The sequence below is a fragment of the Falco cherrug genome, chromosome 14 (genome assembly GCF_023634085.1).
Source record: "Falco cherrug isolate bFalChe1 chromosome 14, bFalChe1.pri, whole genome shotgun sequence".
NCBI lineage: Eukaryota > Metazoa > Chordata > Aves > Falconiformes > Falconidae > Falco > Falco cherrug.
In genome coordinates, this window is record NC_073710.1 from 4206912 (window position 1) to 4222490 (window position 15579).

At 54.7% G+C, this 15579-nt stretch overlaps 1 protein-coding gene and 1 long non-coding RNA gene across 4 annotated transcripts in view; one reads left to right on the top strand and one right to left on the bottom strand.

Annotated features, from left to right (window-relative positions):
- The window catches only part of LOC129737328 (uncharacterized), a 770208-nt gene that overhangs the window by 407992 nt on the left and 346637 nt on the right, over positions 1 to 15579 (top strand). The gene's annotated exons all lie outside the window — the stretch shown is intronic.
- Positions 1152 to 5627, bottom strand: IRX6 (iroquois homeobox 6). The gene is made up of 7 exons (XM_055726316.1): positions 5478 to 5627; positions 4095 to 4340; positions 3748 to 3857; positions 3168 to 3472; positions 2538 to 3029; positions 2197 to 2298; positions 1152 to 1980 (listed from the first exon to the last, which is right to left on the bottom strand). The coding sequence occupies exons 1-6, from the start codon at positions 5520 to 5522 to the stop codon at positions 2198 to 2200; spliced, it is 1299 nt and encodes a 432-aa protein (XP_055582291.1). The 5' UTR covers positions 5523 to 5627; the 3' UTR covers positions 1152 to 1980; position 2197.

Sequence of the window (15579 nt, forward strand, 5' to 3'; positions counted from 1 at the left end):
GGGCGGGCGGGATAATCTGCATCTCGCTCGCTTGACCTTCAGAACTAGGGGAGTAAAAGTAATAAAGGGGAAATAAAGTCTTAATGCTCCCGGAGAGGTTACCTTCTTACTGCCTTAAAAAGACCCCGACGCCCGCACCCGACTAATGAACTGCGGCAGGGGGCTGCGCGGCCCCTCGGGCGCTCGGAGGCCGGGGCAGGGCCGGGAGCGGGGCCGGGAGCGGGGCAGCCCCTTGCCCGGCTCCTGTCACCTCCCGCGGGCAGCGCAGGCGCCCGCTGCGGAGCTGCCTCCCCGGGGAGCCCCTGCCACGGCCGCCGGGTCGGGGCGGCCGGGCCCCTCGGCCGGGACACGGCGGGGAGCGGAGCCCGTCCGCGCCGCGGGCACCGTGGGGAGCCTGCGCCAGGTCCCAGGGCAGATACTACCTGTCCCCTCCGATGGGAGAGGAGGGGCGGAAAAGTCGCCTTGCAAGAACCCTTGGAAAGGGCCTAATACTTTTTATTACAAGCCCTAATCCTTCAAATCCGACTTGAAATAATGTTTATCTTTTCGCAGCTTAATTTCCCCTACTCTAAGCTGTGGGTCACTGCAACAGACTGCGGCTTCTGCACCGCCGCTTGCCCAGGGCTGCTTCCGGTGGGCCCTGCCCCGCTCCCGGCCGCTCCGTTGCCTCCTGCCCTCCTGCACACGTACCCCCCCCACACACTCCCCCACCCGGGTCCCTGGGAAGCCCGGCGAAGTTCCCCTCCTTTGCCAGGTGCCCCCGCAGCCCGGGGGCCTCTCCGCGCTCCTCCGCGCAGCCGGGCCGGGGCCGGGGGCAGCCCCCGCCACCTCCCCGCCTTGACCTGCAGCTTCTCCTTTCCCCTACGAGCTGCTTCTCCGCTCGCAAAGCCAGAGGGCTCCCAGCTCTGTAGCCCCACTTGTCGTGGTGGCCTTTGATAAACATATAGAAGCCTACTAGATATTCAAGATTGATTTCCCTGATTTATTAAGGCAGAATTCATTGGACTCTATTGACCACAAATGACTTAATGTAAATGTTGACCCCGGTGAACTTGGAAATAGCAGGTATCGGGTTGATCTATAGATGACCTCTTAATTACCACAGTTATTAAATTATTGCCACTGGTTCTAGAGACAGGAACAAAGAAACATTCTTTCCTCATCCCTGCTTGGTTTATTAGTCTCAACACAAAGTGTTTGATGACACTTTTAATTAAACAGAAATAATGCAGAGATACGGTTTCCCTTTCTTGTCTGTCCTGTAAAGTGCAGCGCTGCTCTTTTCACTGACTGACGGCGGTGACCCACTAACAACGTCCTACTTCGCCGCCCGGTTGCCACCCGCTGCCCGGGGGTGCCCCGGCCGTGCCCCGGGGCGGGCGGCGGGTGCCCGGGGCCGGGGGCCGCTCCGGCTCGGGGCTGCAGAGCTCCATGGGTCACGGGACGGCCTCGCGGCGGTCAGCTCATCCGTGTTAATTACAGACTCGGAAAAATACTGTCAGCGGTATCTGTGTACAGCGACGGGAAGTACAACGGCCCGGCGTAACCTGCGCCGCCTCCCGGGCACGGCGCAGAGCGGCCGCACCTCGGCGGAGCGGGGGACAGGGACGGCAGGGAAGGGGAAAACAAACCACGTCGGGGGGGGGGGGGGGTGTCATAGAAAGATTAGTCTTTCTTGTTTGCTTTTTTTTGTTGGTGGGTTGTTGGTTTTTTTTGGCAAAGACGTCGATCACGGGTGTTGAACGAGCGGCGAATGGGCGGCCGGGGGGCGCCGGTCTGCGCCTCGGCCCCATGTGAGCAGCACGCTGCGCCGCGGCGGGCCGCTCCCCGGCGAGGGCAAGGCCGGCAGGGCCGCGGGCCGGGCCGGCGGGGCGGGCAGCTCCTCGCCGGGCCGGGGAGAGCTTCCTTTCGTTGTTTCAAGCCGAGAGCCTCGCTGCAGCCGGAGCCCCGTCGCCAGCGCTCGGGAAGGGGTGGGCGGCCCTGCGGGAGGGAGAAGCCGTGACAAGCGTTTCCCGGACGGGCTCCGGCACCTGCCGGGCCCCGCCGGTCCTGCCCGGGGCGGGGGGGTGTCGGCCCGCCCGGACGGAGGCCCGGCACAGCGTTGCCCAGGCCGGGGCCTCCCCGGTGTCCCGGGGCCAGGCGGGCGGGCCCTGCGCTTCGTTCGAGGCCGGCGCCGGCGGCCGGCCCGTCACCTACCTCACCTCCGCAGCACCGGCCGGAACGCCGTCCGCAGCCGGTCCAGGCAGGTCCCGCCCAGCTCGGCGCCTCCCGGGCCGCCCTTGCCGCCCCGCCCGAAGCCTGCACAGACACAAGCGGCTCGCGGTGGGCCCGGCCCGGCCCCGCCGCCCGCCCCTGCCCGCTCGCTTCGAGCGGGGAAGCCTCGGCCTCCGCCCCGCCGCGGGCGGGGCGGCCCGCCTGGCACCCGGGCACGGCTCCGCGCCGCGGCCGCGCTGGGCCCGACGCTCAGCGCCCGGGCGGGCTCACGCCGCGCCCCGTGTCCCGGCCCGGCCCGCCGTCCCGCCCGCCGCCGCGGGTACCTTCGCCCGCCGCCGCGTACTGGCACGGCTCCCCCAGGCCGCGGTGGGACGCGCAGCTTCGCGGGAGCGGCTGCAGGTTGAACGCGGAGCTCCGGAAAGCCTTGGCGGGCAGGGGCTGCTCCCCCGCCGCGCCGCCGCCTCCCTCCGCGCCGCGGCCCTCGGGGCTGCCCCTGCGCGCCGCGCTGGCCCCGGCGGTGCGCGCCAGCGACCAGATGCGCGGCTTCTCCGCGGGCGCGTAGGGCGGCGGCGGGCCGGCCGGGGCGAAGTCCGCGGCGGGGGCCTTGGCGCAGGGAAAGGCGCGGAAGGGGCCGGGCAGGCTGCAGTCGCTCCGCCGAGCCTCGGGCAGCGCCGCGCCGAGGCCGGGGGCTTCCTGCAGGGAGCTGGCCCGGCCCTTCTCCGGCTTCCCCGCCTCCTCCTCCTCCTCCTCCTCCTCCTCCAGGTCGTCCAGGTCGCTGAACCGCAGCTCCTTGTCCTCCTTGCAGCTCTTCTGCTCTGCTCGGACACACAGCGGGGAGGAGGGGGCGGCGGGGCGTTATCGCGGGTGCGGGGAAGCGGGTGGGGGTTGGGGGGCTCGAAATCGGCCGCCACTTCGAGCTACTTCGAGGCGCCCGTCCCGCCTCGCCCGCCTACCTCTGCCCTCGCTCTCCGCGCTGTATTCCTCTTCCCGCGGGGCTTCTTCTTTCCTCTCTTCTCCCGCTTTGTTCTTGGGAGACCAGGTCATTTTGTTTTCCTTCTTGAGCCTCCGTCTGGCGTTAGCAAACCAGGTGGACACTTGCGTCAGGGTCATTTTGGTGATGATGGCCAACATGATCTTCTCTCCTTTGGTAGGGTAGGGGTTTTTGCGATGCTCGTACAACCAGGTCTTGAGGGTGCTCGTCGTCTCCCGCGTTGCGTTTTTGCGTCTGGCCGAACCGCTGAAATCCACCGTCCCGTACCTGCTAGGAGATGGTTAGGAAGGGAGGGGCGGCGGAAGACCCCGGCCCCGCGGCAGGCCGGCTCGGCCCGGCCCTGCCCGTCTGCCTGCGTGCCCCTGCCCGCCTGCCATCGCTGCCGAAGTTTTGATTTTAGCTGACTGGTGCTCCCGAGGCGCCTCGTTTCTTTTGTACAACGTTTGTCAGGTCGGAGCCCCCCCGCTCCCCGCCGTTTGATGTCGGCCGCTGCCTCGCAGGGGGATGCTAATGCTGCTGGGCGCTGATCAAAGGGGTTTTACCTGTCGTACTGGTACTGCCCCAAGGAATGATCGTAGGAGTAGTAGGCAGCGGGCTGCGCGATTCCCGAGTGCAACGTGCCGGTGCCGTCCTTGATTTCATACTGGGGGTTCTGCAAGGCAAGCGGCAGCGCTGGGCGTCGAGCCGGAGGGGACCCCCCCGTGCCCCCGCCGCCCCGGGTCCCGGCGGCAGCCAAGTCCTTCGCCGCCCCCAGCCCCCCGCCCCGACGGGACGGCGCCGGTTCCGTGTTCCCGCGCCCCGCCACCGACAGCTACCCGGGCAGTGAGCCGCCTGTTGAACCCCCCTCCCCAGCCCAGCCCCGCGGCGCGCTGCCCGGGCGGGCACTCACCAGCGCGGTGTAGAGCGCGGCGGGCTCGGCGCTGTAGGGCAGGTAGTTGCCGTAGCCCTGGCCGGCGGCGTACGGGGCACCGTACATGCCCAGCGCCGCATTGAGCTCGGCGCGGCCGGGCGCCAGCAGCCGGCTCTCGTACGGGGCGCAGCAGAGGGAGGCAGCGGCCGGCGCCGAGGAGGCATCCGGCACGGAGCGGGGGGCGGCCTCGCAGCAGGTCGTGCTGGGGCTGGCGGGCACGAAAAACTGCGGAGAGGAGAGAGCGGGACGGCGCCGAGTGACTGTCGAGGCAGCCCCATCGGGGGGAATCTGTGTGCGCGTCTGTGTGTGTGCGGGGGGGGGGGGGGGGGGGGGAGGCGGTCAGGAGGGGGATAGGAAACCCGGGCTGAAGCAACTAATTATAGAAGCCGGGAAATAAACGGAATGGGAAGCGAGAGCCCTCGGGAAGGGGGCACGATTAATCAAGCAGGCAAAACTTTAAGGAAATAATTGTTCTCGAAAATGGCAAAAGATCCGTGCCGCTCCTTCCTTCCCGCCCCAGCTCGGTCCATTTGCATTGATTTAAAGGCAAGAAGTTGCGATTACAGTTAATTTGACAATAGACAAAGCAGTTAATATGTCAGCTAACGCAATCGAAGGCATTTGATTTCAGTAAGTTCAAGGGGACAGCTAACTTCCCAAGCGAGGGAGGCACATCTTGCAGTGATTACCGTGTATAAATAATTCCATCCAAAAAAATCCTGACTCGAGGTACGCTATAGCGACGACTTAGTTAATACAGGGTGCCTGGGTGTGGGTGTGGGTGGGGGGTGTCCTTCGGAAATTGTATGGGGGAAAAAAAAAACCCAAACAACAACCCACCCCAAAACCCTCCCGACAGATACTAATAAAACACAGGAAAAGGACCGACCCGGGGAGGAAGGGTGGGGAGAACGGCCCAGCCCGGTTCCGCGGGAGCGCCAGTGCAATGGCGAGCGGCGGGTCCCGCTACCCGCACACCCTCCGCGGGTGCGGGGGCAGCGCCCGGCGCAGCGCGGCCGCTCCGCGGGCTCGCAAAGCGGTCGCAGCCAGGATTTATGTATTTATTTGTTTGTTGCACTTAAAACTGAACGGTGGAGGGTGGGGGGGGGGGGAGGGGGGGGGGAATTACCGGTTTCCTAAACGCCTTTGCTGTGCACACTGCGAGTTATTTGTTTAAGCCTAACACAACACAAACGAGACATAAACACACACGCACATTTTTTAAAAAAAGGCTCCAGATGTGCCCTTTTAAAAAAAGACTCTAAGTAAGGGAAAGGGAAGAAAAAAAAGGGAGGGGGAACAAGACATCTGGACAGCAGCAGCAGAATCTAAACAAAAGTGAGTGCTGCTCACTCGCCTTACCTGTGAAGTGGTGCTGTAGGGGTATCCGAACTGAGAGAAGGACATAGTTGCTCCTTATTTTTGGACCATAGGCAATATTTTCCCCCCAAGATCGATTGTAACTAAACCCTGCTTCAAGATGCACCTTCTCACACACACATTTCCACGTATGGCTTTTTTTTTTTTTTTTTTTTTTTCCTCAATTATAGATGATTGCACTTAAGAAAAGCAGCCAGACATCTGAGGCGGGGGGGGGGCGGTGTGGGGGTTGGTGCCTGGATTAAAAAAATAGGCTACCCCCCACTTCCCATCGCTCTTAATAAATATGTTTGTATAGAGAGAGTTTAAAAAGCCACCCCACATGTATAGAGAGTTTAAGTGCAAAGGGGCTTTTTCAAAGAGGGGGTGAAAATCACGTAGGGCTTGCAAGATACGGAGCTTGCTTGTTGTATTATTTTCTGCTCTATAGGTCTTTAGCGTTCATCGGTGGGCGAGGAGCGGGGTGACGTCACGGCCCTGCCGGCAGCGGCAGGCAGCGGCAGGCAGGAGCCGGCAGCGGCGGGCAGGAGCCGGCAGCGCCCCGCGCCCCGCGCCCGCTCCCACCACTTGTTTCATGTTGGTTTAATGTTGTGTGCGACACGTCAAGGGCAGGGACCGGAGGTGCGTCGCGGTTGGCCTCTCCCCCCCCCTCCCCCTCTTTTAAACACAGTCCAAATTTGTAATGGGGAGGAAAAAATACACAAGGGGGTTGAGGGGGGTGGGGGGCACCCAGCAGCGTGCCCCCCGGGCCACGCAGCCCCGCAGCTGCGGGGAGAAGGGGCTGTCGGGGTCGGGTCGGCCGGCGCAGCCCCCCGGCCCTTCTCGCGGCCCCCGGCTCCCCCCCGCCTCGGGGCCGGGCTCTGCTGTGCAACACGGCGCGGCTCTCGCACCGGAGCCGGTTAGTGGTGCCCCCCGCTCCCACTCCGCGGGGTCAGGGCTCGCCCCTCACGGCCGTGCGCTGGGGCACGCTGGGCCAGGGCAGGGTTCCCCGAGGGGCGCTGAGCGCGGCATCCCCTCCTCCTCCCTCGGACCCCAAACGGTCCCAGCCCGAGCGGCGGGGGGGTGTGTGTGTGGGGGGCGGGGCCGCGGCAGGTCACTGGGGAGGTGATGGATGGCCCTGCAGCCCGGCCTGCCCATTACCGCTACGGCGTAATTGCATCAATTAACAAATGGAGATGCCCGTGTTTAACCAGCGACTTACATAGTGCGAACTTGCCTTCGAGGCAAGATCCCCGGGAGGTGAGGGGGGATTCCCCCCCCCGCCCGGCGGCGCTGCCGGGCCCGGCCGGGCGCGATGTCCTGCCGGTGGATATTAAAAAAGCACAAAAAAGCCGCTGTTTCGGGCCGGGGCGGCCCGGCGGCACCTGTCCCGGGCAGGCCGGGGCCGTGCCCCGCGGAGGCGGCCGGGAGCGGCGGGCAGCCCCCGCGCCGTGCCCGTCCCCAGCCGAGCGGCCCCGCTCCGCCGCTGCCCGCCGCCCCGCTCCCCGACGGGTGGCGCTGACGAGCCGCGAGCGATGCGCGGCGGCCCGGCCCGGCCCGGCTCCCGGTGCCGCCCCCGGTGCCGCCGAGCCCGGGCGGCCCCGGCCTTCCCCGCCCGCGGGCAGAGCCGCCGGCGGCCGCGGCTGGGGCAGCCGGGTTCCCGCTCGGGGCTGCTCCCCGGCGGCGGCTCCCGCCCGGGGGCCGGGAGCGGGGCGGGCTGCCCGCGCCGTCGGGGCGGCACAGCACCCGGCCGCTGCCCGCGGGGCCGGGGCGAGGAGGGGGCGCAGCGGGGGTGCCGTGCCCGCCCCGCCGGGGCGAGCGGAGGGGCCCGGGGCGGAGGGACGCTGCGCCAGCCCGCTGCCATCGCCCGCTGCCCGGCGGGCAGGGCAGGGCGCTCGGGCGGTGCGAACCCCGCCGTTTTGGTCGTCGTTAACGGGGGCAATAACTTCAGAAAATTCATTAAAGGACACCTTTGGGTAACATTACAGCTAATTATTTAATTGCAAGAATCCCTATGGGGGAAATTATGCTAATTATAAAGTAATAAACCCACTTGTTCTAAAGCACTTAATTCAGCAAAATTTAGTCATTTTTTCACCAGAACATTTCTTACATTATTTGATGAAAGAAACAGCAAGAGTGGCTGTGTGCTCGTCCTGCCGGTGCTTAGAACCCGTGGGAGCTGGCGCTGTGTGCTGGAGGGTCACTCGCGGGGCCCCGGCCCTCCTCACCCATGTGACGAGCCCAGTGGCCGCTGAAACCAGGGTGGAATCCACTGGGCAAAAGCACTTTTGTAAGAGATGTAACGCAGATCAGTGCAGACATCGTGTCTGCCAACCTTTATTGTGCGCAATCAACGTGAGAGCAAATGTGTTACCTGTCAGGTGCGTTGTAGGTGGCCTTTTGCAACCCAGCTCTCTCGCCACTTGCAGTGCTCTGCCCTGTGGAGATGTTTCTGTAGCACACTTTCATCTATACATGCCCAAGAGCTGCCCAGGCAACCTTTTTAATTGCCCTTACAACCTGGAATGTGAAATGGCATTAACAAACCCAAGTTCTACCTCGCTCCCCAGCTCTTCAGGAGGACACAGACTCCGGCTCTTTGTGTTCTGCCGAGCCCTGCCAGCATTCACCCTGTCAGTGCGTCACTGAGCGACCGGACTCACCATGTCAAAGCTGCCCAAACACCTTTCTGCAATTTGTAAATATTGGCATAAACCTTCTGTTAACAGGTTCTTGAGCTCAGTCTGGTGGAGGGCAGCTTTGAGGAAGGTGCATGCAATTTGCCGTTCTTTTCATCACAGGGAAACAGCTTCAACAGCCAGATTTCCATTCTGCTCATATGCCGCGTCTCGGAGAAGCGTAACTGCTGCTGTACGTGGTCACTGCAGATTTTTCTTGATCTAAATCTGTACCATCTCTCTCCCTGCACACAAGCATATCGTCCCATCCCCACGGTGTACGTCGCCTTCACCCAGTTGTCCTAGCGAGGGCTGTGCGACTATAAACGCCAGCAAAACCAGAAAACGATCTCACTTGATTCACAAACTTTTGTTCTTGAAAGAGGGGACTGTGAGGCTTAACTGTAAACATTTCTGTGAGCAGTTCCTCTTGAAGCAAGGCAGGAGTTCAAATGAAGCCTACGATGCAATTTTTAATGCTTTTAAAATCAACATCATTTGGTTTAGCTCTGATACAGCTTTGCTCGGGAGGTAATTGCAAGGGGTGAAAGTAACAGTATGTTCTTCCCACCAATGCAAATTCAGCTGCCGACAACTGCAAATAAAATAATAGGTTAATTGAAACAAGCGGGGTAAGAATAAAGCAGCTTCAAAAACATGTAGCAGAAATGTGGCTGAGAAGAAAGTGTCTTTATATTTTAGAGTACAGGGGGATTTTTTGGCTGTTGCTTTTTTGTACTGAGAAAATGAAAATTCTTCAAGTCCATGCATGAATAAACAAGTACAGCTGGGCAGCCTAATACATAATTTATATTGATCAGTCACTGCAGATTTAACTGAATAAAGCCAAAATGAACACTAATTGTTTTGACAAACTAAAATAGTGTATATGATGGTTTATTGTGAAGCTCGCTGGTTACTGCTCTTATCTCGGTGGCTATTGTCAAGACTGATTTCTGCATGAGAGGCAGAAAAAGATGAAACAAATAAGGACAATATTAAGATTAATATCTTGTGGAAGATAAAGCATTTTAATTGCTTAATTTACAAGCAGAAAATAGAACTGTTTTCAGGACAGTGGGGAGAAAGCACGGGACATACTCTGATTTAGGGGATGAGGTGTAATTGCTGAGATAACATGTGGTGCCTTGTCAGCTGAGGGCTAAACCTGAAAGTAGATTTTTGGGTTTTTTTAGATCACTTTTGAAATATATCAGGAATAACTTTGATTGCCTTGGACACATGTCTTCTGAAAGGGAACATCTAAAAAGATGTTAGTGGATTTCCAGAGAGTTAAGTAAGTCGGCTAGTTAATCCAAGAAGCTGCACAATTTTGCTTTGGTTTTGGTATGTGCAAAGTGGAAGAAATACATGGGTGGGCCTTTACTTTGCTTCTCCAGACCCTCTCATTTAAGTGGATGGCTAAATGAGCGCCATGTAAAATTTCATCTGGAAATTAAGTAAGAGACAGACAAGGGTAATAATCCTATTCAGAGAGATCCCTAAGTAGCACTTCTGTATGGGCGCCTTTCATCTCATCGTATAGTCCTTTAGATTGGAAAAGACCTTTAAGATTCTCTAGTCCAGCGGTTCACCTAACACTGCGAAGTCCACCACTGAACCATGTCCCTGCGCACCGCATCAACGCATCTCTGTGTGATGGTGAGCTGCTTTTTCCGAGCAGCGGTCCTCTGTGGTGGCCTGACCCTGCCACCTCACCCTCCTGCCTCCTCTCCAAGGACCGGCAGCTCCATTTGGCTCCCATCATCACTGATTATTTAGAATGACGTATGGATTTGCTGACTCTTAGATCATCACCCTGTTTGCTGTGATGAAGTTTTAGGATATGGCTGTAAAATCGACTTTTGGGCTTGGGTGTTCCTGGGGTTGAGGGATGGTTGGATGCAGGGCTGTAATCTGGACTATTCTGTGCTTGGAGGCAGCCAGGCAGGGGGAAGCTGGACGTGAATCTTCCCCATGCCGTGCCAAGGGTGGGATTTTCCCTTGGATCTGGAGCCATCGTGAAGCCTGGCTTCTGAAACTGTACTCGGCTAATGAGGAAATACTCCTTTTGTAAGAGTGCTTTGCATCAGGGTGATGCAGTGCTTCCGTACCAGCTGTTTCAGGGTTCTTTATAGATTATCCTGTAAAGTGTGAGTTCTTCTGGTGAAGACGGGTCTACACAAAAGTTGTGGGAACTTCAGCTCTGAGGACTTGTTTGTGCTTTGCTGAGCTATGGGCTAACTCATGGCAGGAGGGTCAGGGCAGTGTCACAGCTCTCATTCAGGCTAACCCCTCTGTGGATTCAGTTTCCAATAAAATCAATAGAAATAATTTTGAATATTTTTTTGTTGTTGACAAAGCGATTGCTGTTCTGACACAGCTTGAGCAGGATATTGGGCTCACCAGGTATCAGTGCTTTCATGGCCTTTGTATCAGCTGATGTGCAGTTGCTGTGAAAGGCACTTGGCTGCAAAGCTGAGGGGTTTAAAATTAGTATTACCTTAGGTATAGTTTGTCATTTTTGTTCTGTGGCAGTGAAGGACAGTTTTGTTCCATTACCTAGTCTGCTTGCTGTAATTTCCAGGATCTATTTTTTAAATAGCATGCTGGTTGCATGCAAAAGCGCCTTATTTTCCAAGAGTTATCACCAATTGCACTATTAGACGTGGATGTCAGAACTGCTTCCTTATTTACTTTTATTTGTAATTTACAAAAGCCCAGTTGTGTTTTTTGTATCTTAAAAACTCAAAGACTTTATAACTTACTCCAAAACTAGAAGACACTTAACCCAAGTCAGTCAGTTGGCCTTGAGCCTCTTCATTAGTTCATGTCGGAGTAAAGAAGGGGCTCAGCTTGACTCCACCTCCAAATCCTGCCTGAATTAACTCCATTTTGCATTTGTAGAAACAAGTGCAGAACAGGACCCGCTGGGTAGTTTGCTGAGGCCTCTTCTGCTGGTCTCCTTCAGGTCATTCAGATTTTTCTCTGGTCTTTCCTTCCACTGGTATTTCAGGCAGTACGGAGTGCTGGGGGGGCACTGGGGAGGGGCTGCGGTGGCGATGGGCCATCTGCAGCCCACTACTCTGGGGAAGCTGGGACCACTTGTGATTTCACACACAAGCAGCACTAATCTACAATAAATCTTATAAAATCAATAAAAATATGGAAAGTATATCATTTTTAAAGAAAAAACACATGAGACATGGCCATTAAGGGCACAGCCATTCTAATACCTGTGTCTGGTTGAAACTGCAATTAAAAACATTCCAATAATAAATCTACTTTCAGTCTCGTTTAATGCTTTTAACTTTCTTGAAAGTTCAAGCTGGTATCCCAAAAATGTGCCAGGACTTTCACAATGTATTTTATAGACTCATAAATAAATATGGCAATTAATCTAAGCTATATTTCTCTCATATTTGATGACAATTTATTATGACACTCACTCATTCAGTGCACAAAAACTCTAATGCACTTAAAATCGGATTTCAAACCAAACGTTTTATGGGAAAATATAGTATTGATCATCCATTTAAAGATATCATGTGATGATTCATAACCTCCTATAAAAAGGATCTTATGAGGACATTCAGAATGAGTTTTGTGGACCATTCTTGCCACAAAATCCAACATACGAGATCTGTAGTTCTCGGTGATATTTTATATTTCTGTTTGATGTTTTCACCTATAATGTTATTGTGGTTTATGATGAATAGCAGCTTTAAAATAAAACATTTTGCCTATCTAACCCGAAGTTGAATAAATAGAGGCTAATCTGTTAAACATACTAACACTTTTTGTCCTTTTACACAAAATAATGCACAAAATTTGTTCCTTTCAAGGCTAATTTCCACAATTTTGGATATGTTAATTGGGCTGTTAGTGCAATACACATCTGCTACTGTGTCCTTTAATAAAACGTGACCCAGGAGTCATCCTGCTCACTGCTGGTTCTGTGATACACCCTCTGCCACCCACTGCTTGGGAAGCTGCAGCGGCTCGTGCTTTGACATGCCAGCAGCAGTAATCTGAAGTCTGCTGTCCTGATTGCATGGTGCATCACTGGAAATGTTTTCAAAGCTGAAAAACTCTGGAAGGTACATCCCCAAAAATGCAGGTTCCTGGGGTAATTTATTTGAACTTGAGATTGGGTGCAGGAGGAAGGAAGGGGATCATGGCACGTACGCTGCGTATGGGTTAGCGTCCAGGCTTTATCATCAGCCTGCAGACACTTTTCTGTGGAAATGCTGCTTTTGTTTCTCCTGCGCGTGGATCAGCTCTTGGAGCCTGGCTGGGGCTGGTGCGCAGCCATGCTGGCGGTGGGCATGGTTTCTGTGAAGAGGGAAGGTGAGGTGGAGGATAAAAATGGGAAATACCTTTTTCTGCCTCCGTAAATAGTTAGTGTCTGCATTTGTGGACATGACTGTTCCCTCCTTCCTCCCAACTCTGCCTGCCCGCTGCCTCCCTCAGCTCCCATGAGGGCCCTGGCACGGCTCTGGGCCACAGGGGCGTCAGCAGACCCTGGCTGCACCCCAGCCCCCAGCCCCTGCACCTCCAGCCTCGCCGGGGACAGATGGCCCGCAAGTGCCTGGGGTTTTGCAGCAGCTGAAAATAGTCGACTTCTCATGTCATTCTCTGAGATTCTTAATATAATGATGTTTTCCTGTTTGAACAGCCCGTAGTCATTGCCAGCCTAATTATTTTCTGGATAGCTTTCCTTAATGCCATAGGCTTTAGGTGGTGACACCGATGCTTGGAGAGACAGCAGAAGGAAATAAGTAGTGAAGGCTAGAGCACTTGGTTAAAGAAGAGTCTCATTTATAAATCAATTTTAATAACATATTTAAAAGCTCTCACATTTGCCTTTAATGTGTTTCCATTTCCCCCTTGGTCATTAATATTTAAAATATTTTTCTTTACTGATCTTTTTTCTATTGTGTCCTTCCTAACTTTCCTTTCTCTCTGTAATCTGCAAACAGCAAGTTTTTGAGAAATGCGTAATCCATGAAAAACCCAGATAATTTCGTACAGGAAAAGCCTTCAATCCAATGAAAGAAATTTCAGAGGAGTTGACTAATTGTTTAAAAGTTATTCCAAACAGTTTAAGTCATAAAAGAGCATATGTTTTCACTGATGGACTTTCAAAATGAGAAGGCGCCATTATTTCTACTAGGAAGTAACATTCAGCAGTGAACTTTTTTAAAAAAAAACAAGCCTGTGGATAACATTTTTCAGTAAGCTTGTTGTGGAGGTGGCTTTATTCCACAGATGATTTAAGGGCATGAGATTGCTGGAAGTCCGTTGAATTTGCACGCCAGGGGCCTGCTTTACTTTTGAAAATGGGATTTCGGTTCCTGGGTTGTACATACCTCTCAGGTGGAGCTCATCTCTTCAAACATGCTGTTAAAGAGAAGACAAAAGGAGACGGCTTTTGGAGGATGGTCAGTGACTAGTCTCCCAGGTGGGGCTGGGTAAAAACCTCAGACATATGCTTTGGAGGGTTCATCACGTTTTGTAAACAATGTTCAACTCCAGCTGTGCTGTGGGTGATCGCAGCCCCAGGTGGATCTAGCAGCTGGTTTAGTTGGAGATTGCCCAGCAACAAGAGCAATTGCAGCTCCATTTGAGGATGGGTGAAGAGCTGTTTCTGTAACACCTCGGTTAAGTGGATCTGTTACACCTGGAGCAGGAGGAAGGAGCTGGGCTGTTGTTTAGGATGAAATGCAGCTGGAAACAGGAGCATGAGCCATGTGGCTGCAGGACTGGGGCTGCCCAAGGTGGGTGAGAAATGTGGTGGTGTCCCTGCTGTGCTTGTGTCCCCTGGCTGTGTCTGGGGAGTGGTCTGGGAGAGGCAGCGCTGGGTAAGGGTCTTCCTGGGCACCGGCGGAGGTGGATGGGCAGAGGGGCTGCCAAGAGGGGAGGTGGTTTCCCGGGGCTGCAGAATAGCTCAGTAGCAGAGGTAGGAGTTACCTCCCTCCTTGGTCAAGGCACGCAGTGGTGTGTGGCTGGAGTAGCGTGCCATCTTGGAGGAGCTGCGGGAGCTAAATGTAACATGTGAATTCTCTGGAGACAATGGGGAAACCTCCAGAAAACTGTTTGTATATCGTGGGGAGGCTCTGTGGGCAATGAAATGCTGCGCTTTATTGTGGAACAGAGCAATGACTGCTCATCAGAGCCCCTGGGAAGGGTTTTAGACACTTCACAATATCTGTTTAACATTTTATTTTAACTTTATTACTTTAGTCATTAGTTTACTGTGTCTAGGAAGTAGATTTCCTAGCTTGTGCTAAGTTTTTGTTTTATGTTTTTATGTATATATGCACACACTGATAGTATTCTCAGTCTATAATTCATCTATGAATTCTTCATGATCTGTAAATGGGCGATGAAGCAAAGAATTCTAAAATGTAACAAAGATGGAATGGGGTTCTGTAACTTTTATTATTTTCAAGGAAGAGTTTAATATAAAGATCATGTTGTCTGATGTTTTAATATCTACCAGGGAAGTGCTATAGCTACTGTGGTTATTTTGTGGGGTTTTTTTTGTTTTTTCTTCTTGTCATCTTAGTAAAATATGTACTGTTTTTTGGGTGGATGGGTTTAGCACCGGAGATCTGTAGTGGCAGAGGAGACATTTGCATATATATTTCACTGGCTGATGTTGAACGTGTAAGATGAGTTAGTTGTACCAACTCCTGATGCAGCAGGTGGTAGTTCTGCCCGAGTGCCTCCCTGGGGATGGTGAGGTGACCCTGCAAGATGCTGCTTCTCTGAAGCTTCAGTTGCACATAAAAGCACAGGCTCCCACAAGACTGAACCCTAAATGATGGACAAAAGCTTGTTCCTCTGCTGGTTTGTTCCTCATTCATTAACTCCCAGTGCTTCTTTGATTATGCAGAGCTAGAAAAGCCTGAGCAAATGTGCAGTGGGCGGTGCTGGAACAGCCTTGCTTCGAGGTCCTCTCCTGGCTTGCTTGTGCTCCTCATCACTTTGTAGTTTTATGGTGTAAAATTACTCAATGGAAGTATTGTCCCATGGATTGTTTTCTCCTTACTCTTCTGTTGAGTCTAAATATTTATTCAACCTCCTTCCGCTGCTTGGAGCCTGACTGTTACAGGGTTTCATTGTGGAAATAACGGATTGCCTCCCTCGCGTGCTGTGCTGGGGAGGGACTGAGCAGGCAGGGCTGTGCGCCGGCCTCTGTTGGCCCTCAGCATCGCAGAACTGGGAAACAGCCCCACTAAATTTGCCCCACAGCTCTGCCCAGGCTGCTGCTCCTCACAGACAGCTTGTGTGTGCGTCCGTGTCTCCCTGTAAGAGGGTCACCAGTCCGGGGGCTCTCTGTTTCAGGGCTGGGTGGCACCATGACCGCAATGGCCACCTTTTGTCACCTCTGTGTCTTTGGTTTGGTCACGTGTGCC